The sequence below is a fragment of the Cariama cristata genome, unplaced genomic scaffold (genome assembly GCF_000690535.1).
Source record: "Cariama cristata isolate BGI_N322 unplaced genomic scaffold, ASM69053v1 scaffold40553, whole genome shotgun sequence".
NCBI classification, from domain to species: Eukaryota; Metazoa; Chordata; class Aves; order Cariamiformes; family Cariamidae; genus Cariama; species Cariama cristata.
Genome location: NW_009609733.1, coordinates 579 through 6,841, shown reverse-complemented (window position 1 = coordinate 6,841; position 6,263 = coordinate 579). Strand labels below are relative to the sequence as shown.

At 53.1% G+C, this 6,263-nt stretch overlaps 1 protein-coding gene across 1 annotated transcript in view; it reads left to right on the top strand.

The window, feature by feature from the left end:
- HPS4 (Hermansky-Pudlak syndrome 4) overlaps positions 1 to 2,167 on the top strand; it is a 13,378-nt gene extending 11,211 nt beyond the window's left edge. The window contains exons 11-12 of the mRNA XM_009697615.1: positions 304 to 412; positions 1,996 to 2,167. Coding sequence (XP_009695917.1) covers positions 304 to 412; positions 1,996 to 2,167 — 281 coding nt within the window. The remainder of the gene's footprint in view (positions 1 to 303; positions 413 to 1,995) is intronic.
- Positions 2,168 to 6,263: the final 4,096 nt, after the last annotated feature.

Below are 6,263 nucleotides of genomic sequence, written 5' to 3'. Positions count from 1 at the left end.
GGAAAGAGAGAAACCCCAGTGATTCTAGGTAACCCAGGTCTCGGGCATTCTTGTCACCCTCTGATGTGTGGGGTAGAAGGGTACACTGGGCTTTTTGTTTGTGCATGGCTGAGCACGGTGCCAGCTGCTGTCTAATTTCATTGAGGTCACATTGGGGCTTAGGGTGTCACCCAGTCTCTGTTCTGCAGGTATCCAGGGGCTGCGGGAGAGGTCCACAGCCTTTTCCTGCTCAGTAAATGGGGGCACGCTCCTCTATGGAGTGGGCTTTTAACATCCCCCCCCTCCCTTATTCCTATTCTGCAGCCAACCTGCCCCACACACCTGGTCCTCTGGATCGGCACTTCCTGAGAGCTGCTACACTGATCCACTCCGACTTCAGCCAGCTTCCGACTGCTTCAGAAGTGATCATTAGGTAAGGGGTGCTTAGAACTCCCTCCTCTTCCAGGTGCAGGGGTGCTGTGTGGCACACAGAATAGGCAGAAGGGGGGAACTCCTTTTCTAAGGCTGGCTGAGGTTTGGCATGCATTGTAATCGCACCGGTGTCTCTTGCCAAGGGTCAGTCGTGTCACCTTATTCCCTGAAGTTTGCTTTTTAGGTGTGGGCTACTTAATATTCTGCCTGTAGTGTGATCTGGATGTTGAGAGGCTAGAATGGCAGCAAGGTGAGTGAACTGAAGGCACAGCTGAGTTGTGCCACGGGGTTGGATTAAGATATAATGCTAGAATATTGCTAGTTCCTGGCACCATAAGGTTCTAAGATGCAGTTTTAAATATAGCTGTTCCTAATAAATTTGTGTCTCGGCAGGGAGCCAAAGGCGCCCAGAATTGGCAACCTAGATTTTGTTTTCTTGCACGGCTTGTTGGGTTGGAAACACACTGTAATGTGCGTGGCAAACTCAATTGTACTGCGCCAGGCAAGATGGTCTTATCACAGCCGGAGCCCTTCGGCACAGCCGCGGCTACAGCTGATCTTGTGTGCTACAGCACTCCCCCCGTTCCTGTAGCTGATCTCGGGGAGGGTGGTTATGTTGTGAGTACGCAGAGATTCTACTTGCCTGGCCGTGCTTGTTTGTCCAAAACATGATGAAATAAAGATGCTTCTGGGAATTATACTGTTTCACTTCCCTGACACAGCTTGCCAAGGGAATGTGAATCATACACTTCGATGCTGGAGGAAGTCCTTGTTTAGCATTAGTTTGACTGGCTCCTTAAATCCTATACTGGCTAAGCTGGCGTATTCTGTGTTGCCCCAAAAAAAGCAACTCCATGTGTGAATCAGACTGAGTAACAAGATGACTAAAACTGCTTTCTTTTATGGAGCGTTGTCACAGAAGGGTGTCAGCAAACATGTTAGTTGCTGCTTTCCTCTGTCAAGGAGCAGTACAGGGTCCTTTGCTTTGCTCCCTGCCAGCCCTCTTGCAGGTAAATATTGAGTGGTGGTTTTTAATCAACGAATTGAGCTTTCATGGCTACAGTTTCCCATTATTGTCTGAGCTTCATCATATGTGTGACTGAACAACCTCGTATGGTTCCTGCTGCAAGGGTGCTGTGCTGGGATTTGCTTATGGACAGCAGCAGTGAGATGGGTTCCTCCAGGGACGAAGGGAGTGTTAGACGTGAGAAGTGTTTAACTACCGGCTTTTGATGTGCTGGGCTGGTCTGCCAGCAAGGGCAATTCTCAGAGGATGGCCAGATGCATGGGTGTTGGTGCTGCTGAATAGGTTCCAGAGGGTGTGACATATAACACTTTCTCTTTCAGGATGTCAGGACCCTTGAGAAGGAGGGTCTGGTTCCCTGTGGCCTTCCGGTAATACACTGCAGGGTTTTGGTGCCCATTTTAGCTCTGTGTTCCTTTGCTCTGCTGTGAAAGACCTAAAAGTCCTCAATAGCTGGGAGTCCAGTGCTGCAGGCATGCCAATGCCCAGCCCAGTGAGTTGAACTCGATCTTGCACAAAGCTGTAAAACCTGACCACTGCCTTTTCTCCTGCCCTGCTAGGAACGCCTCCACGGCCGTGTACGCCTGCCGAAACCCCGTCCAGGAAACCTACTTCCAGCAGCTGGGTACTCCGCTCCGCAACTCGGGTGTTCCCAACCCTCACGACAGTGCGTTCAGCTTGCCAAGCAAGGCAAAGCAAAAGCTGCTGAAGCATGGAGTGAACCTGCTTTGAACTGATGTGCTGAGGCAACATGTCTCAGCCCGTGCTGAAAGTTAGTTCATCTCCGATAAGTAAAATCTCAAAGCCATTTATTCCGTAGGAGGCACGAGGCTCTGTGCTGTGTCTACGGAGTCTCCAGCCTGCCTTGCCCTGAGGAAGGGGCACCCGTATCTCCCTGTTCCTGCAGCACTTTTTGTGCTAGTGCAGGGTGTTGACATGAGCACTTACCAAAGACTGAAGATAGAAAATAGCTATGTTGGGGTACTTGGTTTACATTGACTCTAGGACTATTTGTGGTGCTCTGCCACCACAGACAGAGAGCCCTGGAGTGCCTTACCCTAAAGTAAAACCTCTTCTTGCTCTAAGCTACACAGGCACCGGGCTTTCAGAGATGTCAGTCAGACACTGCATCTGCCTGGAGTTCTGTGCCTACATTTGCCCTGGTCAGACTTGGGCTTTATTTATATCTCTTAATCTATAGAAATTAGCCCCTGCCACGACGTAACACCTTGTCTTGATTAATGGAGCGGCATGTTCTCAGACTAACTGGAATAGAACGAGTGCTGCAAAACTCATAATCCTCCTACAGGTGCTGTCAGGAGGTTTTTGTACAGTAGCTGAATCTGGGAGATCCTTGTCCCTCCACTCCTGCCAGGTCGGTGATTGTGCAGCTCAGCGCTGTCTTCCCCACTGCCCGCCAACGCAGCTGTAACCTGCCGGCCTCTCTCAGGGGGCCGTGGTGATGGTATGAATGCACTACACCTCCTGCCTGCTCCTCGGCCTTCTCCTTCCTCCCCTCCCTCCTGATGAAGGATTTTGTTTCACCTCCTTGCTCTTGCTGCTCAATTTGTCTACACTCTGTTGACAGAAAAGGCAAGTGGGAGCCCCTTAAGCTAACGGGACCAAAGAGGTTTTGTAGCTCCTTGGCAACTGTTCTCTTTCTTTGTGCTCAGACGGTGTGTCCCCTGTCAGCGGCTGGCTGGGGGGTTTGGTGGTGACGGCTGCGTAGATGCGAGTGATGGATACCTGCCTCTGACTGGGCTATGTGTTTCAAAGCCTGCTGCTGTTACACGCACACATCACTGTGACTGTGAAAATAAAAGAGAGTCTCCAAGACTCACCCAAGCACTATGTGTCAGCGGCCAAAGTCCCACTTACTGCTTGGTCATCATGTTTGTGGTTCCTGGTGTGAGGGTTTGGGGTTGGGTGACCCGTTGTCCCTAGTTAGCTCCATGCTGAGGGTGAGTTCCTGCACTTGTGGGGTTGGTAATACAGGCAGTGCCTGTTGCTTCGATCACTCCTGCAAAGTAGCTACTTGTCAGGGTCTTAGAAGATTGCTAAAGGTAGATGTGTTACTGGTTTGACCGTGAAATGGTGAGCAGACTTGTGTCGGTGTTGGCAGGGCACCGCCAGGAGCTGGACAGAGTAGAATCACCATCGTCACAGCTTCTTGTTCCACTCTCACAGCAGACAGTTCCCAAGGTAGCTCTGCTGTTGCAGGGCTCCTCTGCAGACCTTGGCTGGGAAATTAGGTGGACTCCAGAGGAAGAGCCAGCTGCTTGCTCAGGGGGTGGCCGGACATGGATTGCCATCTGCCTTCCAGCTCTGGCAGCTGAGGGGTTTCAGCAGCAGAACCGTGTGGCACTGCTCCCTCCTGCTGCTGTCCTCCTGCGGACTATAGCGGTGAAACTGCTCTGTGCTAAAGAACTATCGGTTACCTGTCGGTTAACGGCAGTGTAGATGTGAAACCTCATCAGAAAGCCTGAGCTACAGTCATCCAGGTGGCCTCCTGCCTCGGCGATGCCCACGTGGAATGAGGCACAGAGTGGGGCACTGCTTCTCTGAGTTATGGACGAGCTGCTCTGGTTCTGGAGTGCAGCACAGGGAGGCCTCGCGTAGATGAGGGCTGAGGTGGTGGGAGAAGGCAGGAGGAAAGATGGTCGTGTGCTCCAGCCCTCTTGTGATGTTCTGGGCTCCTCTGCCATGCCGAGCCAAGAGATTCCCTCTGTCTGTCTCCACACGCTCGGCAGCCTGGATCCAGGTTCCCTCTGCCATGCTCAGGAGGCAAGGAAGCCTCGGACTGCCAGAAGGAACAGCGAGACAGCAGGCAGGGCTCCGCGGCAGCTCCAGGCTGCTCTGCTCGCCCGAGGGAGATCCTGCCGTCTCCTAGCTTGGGTGTTTTGGGAAGTGGTTGTGTGCTCTATCAGGAAACACGAAGAAGTTGAAGGAAAAGCCTGAGAGGGACAGGAGGGAGTTTTGGCACAGCAGCAAAGCACAAAATAGTTGCTTTTTGCCTGCTGTCATCGGGAATCTTCTGCTACAATCTGCTGTGCCGTCTGTCGGCAGTGGAACAGCTGGGGTGGCTTCATTCCCTTTTGCTTCTTGAACCGCATCTGGCCACCAAGACCTATTTCTGTCCTTTGATCATTAAGGGAAAAGTTGGTTTGGGGTACTACTGCAAAGAGCTCCAGGCCCTTGACTTAATGGTTGTGTTGTAGAGAGGATATTTAAAAATTGGTCATTTCAAGTATAAGAAGATGAGGAGCAGCTGCTGCACTGGCCATGTCCTGTCTGAACATGTGGGAGTGCTGCTATCGAGGGCCAGGGGCCTTGCTGGGAGCCATTCCCTGCGTGGAGCCATTTCTTGCATTGCCAAGCTGGTTCGGTGCTCGGGGTGATGATGTCGGGTGCTGGGGTGATGTCGGGTGCCGGCTTTTGGGCAGTTGGGCAGGAACGGAGCAGCAACCCAGCACCCTCCGCCCTAGAGCTGCTCCCGACGAAGCCACCTTTGATGCATCGGTGCAGGCAGCTGGGAGCGTTTTTCCGAAATGGTTTCTTTGAAGACTCCCTGGCAGGCTGGGGGCTCTGCTGCGGAGCCTGGAGAGAGCATGCTGAGCTGGGGGGCGGAGGGGGCTGCGGCTGTTTCGGTTGCTGACTGGTGAGGGTCTCCGCTGCCTTGGGCAGCGGCAGCGCTGCTGTAAGCTATGGGCTGCGCACGCTGCCTGGCTCTGCAGGACCGGACCCCAGGGGCACGGGAGATCCTTGGCAGCGTGGGCTCCGGGTGAAATCTGGACCAGGGGGCTATAACTGGTCAGGACAGAGTGCCACGGGGCTGGGTATTTTAAAGCCCTACCCTTGCTCACTGTAGCACTTGCAGCATCAGCTGGGATCTGTGCCCTCCTCCCACCCTGGAGCTCCGGCTTTTCCAGCACGTTTTCCCCATCAGCAGCCGGCTGAGCTGCTGGGACCAACTGGGGTAAGCAGGACCCAGCCCCTCGGTGTTTTGCTTGACCCTGGACTAGTTACACCAGCAGGCAGAGCCTGTTTTGTTTTCAGCACAACTGTTTATTGATAATCTTTGCTTATCCACTGTATGAATGTTACCAAACTGTAAGACAGTTACCAAGCCAGCCTGCTTCCTCAGGGTCTGGTTCCAGGTAGTCAATGCGTGTAGAAATCATGCACTTCAGATATTCTGTAACAAGACAGGTGTAAAAAATATCTCGGATGTATTTGAAATCTCTGCTTTATCTTGCAATCTAATTACTGAAAAAATCTGTAAAGAAATTGTAGGGGAACGGGGCTGCGTTCCCTCCCGGGCAGGGCACAGAGGCGAGCGGTCCCCAGAGCTACACCGAGGTCACCGAGCCCGGCGCAAGGACAGCGGTGAGCATCCACGCCATGCTGTGCTTCACATCTAGCGTGTTATAAACCGCACGGTAACTCTGTACCCCAAAACCCCCCCAAACAGACCCTGGATGCTGGGTGACTTCAGGGAAAAGCGTGTTGGTTGCTGGCTGGGCAGGACTCCCGGGGGGTGGAGGGCTCGTTCCTGGGGCTGCAGAATTAAACACCCCCTGCCTTGGGGAACCTTTCCGTTGCGGTCAGGTCCGTGTGAGCTGCCTCTCTGTACGCTTGCCCTGGCTTGAGGAAAGGAGAAGATCGAGCAGAAGGAAGCGTTGCCCTCCTTTCATCCCTGCCCCTTGTCTACGGACAAACAAAAGCCCTGCTCTGCATTCCCAAACAGTGTCCCTGCCCCTGCAGGGGCTTCCCAGCTTGAGCTGTGAAAACCAAAGGTTGCAGATAAAGCAAGGAGGGGATTTAGGCA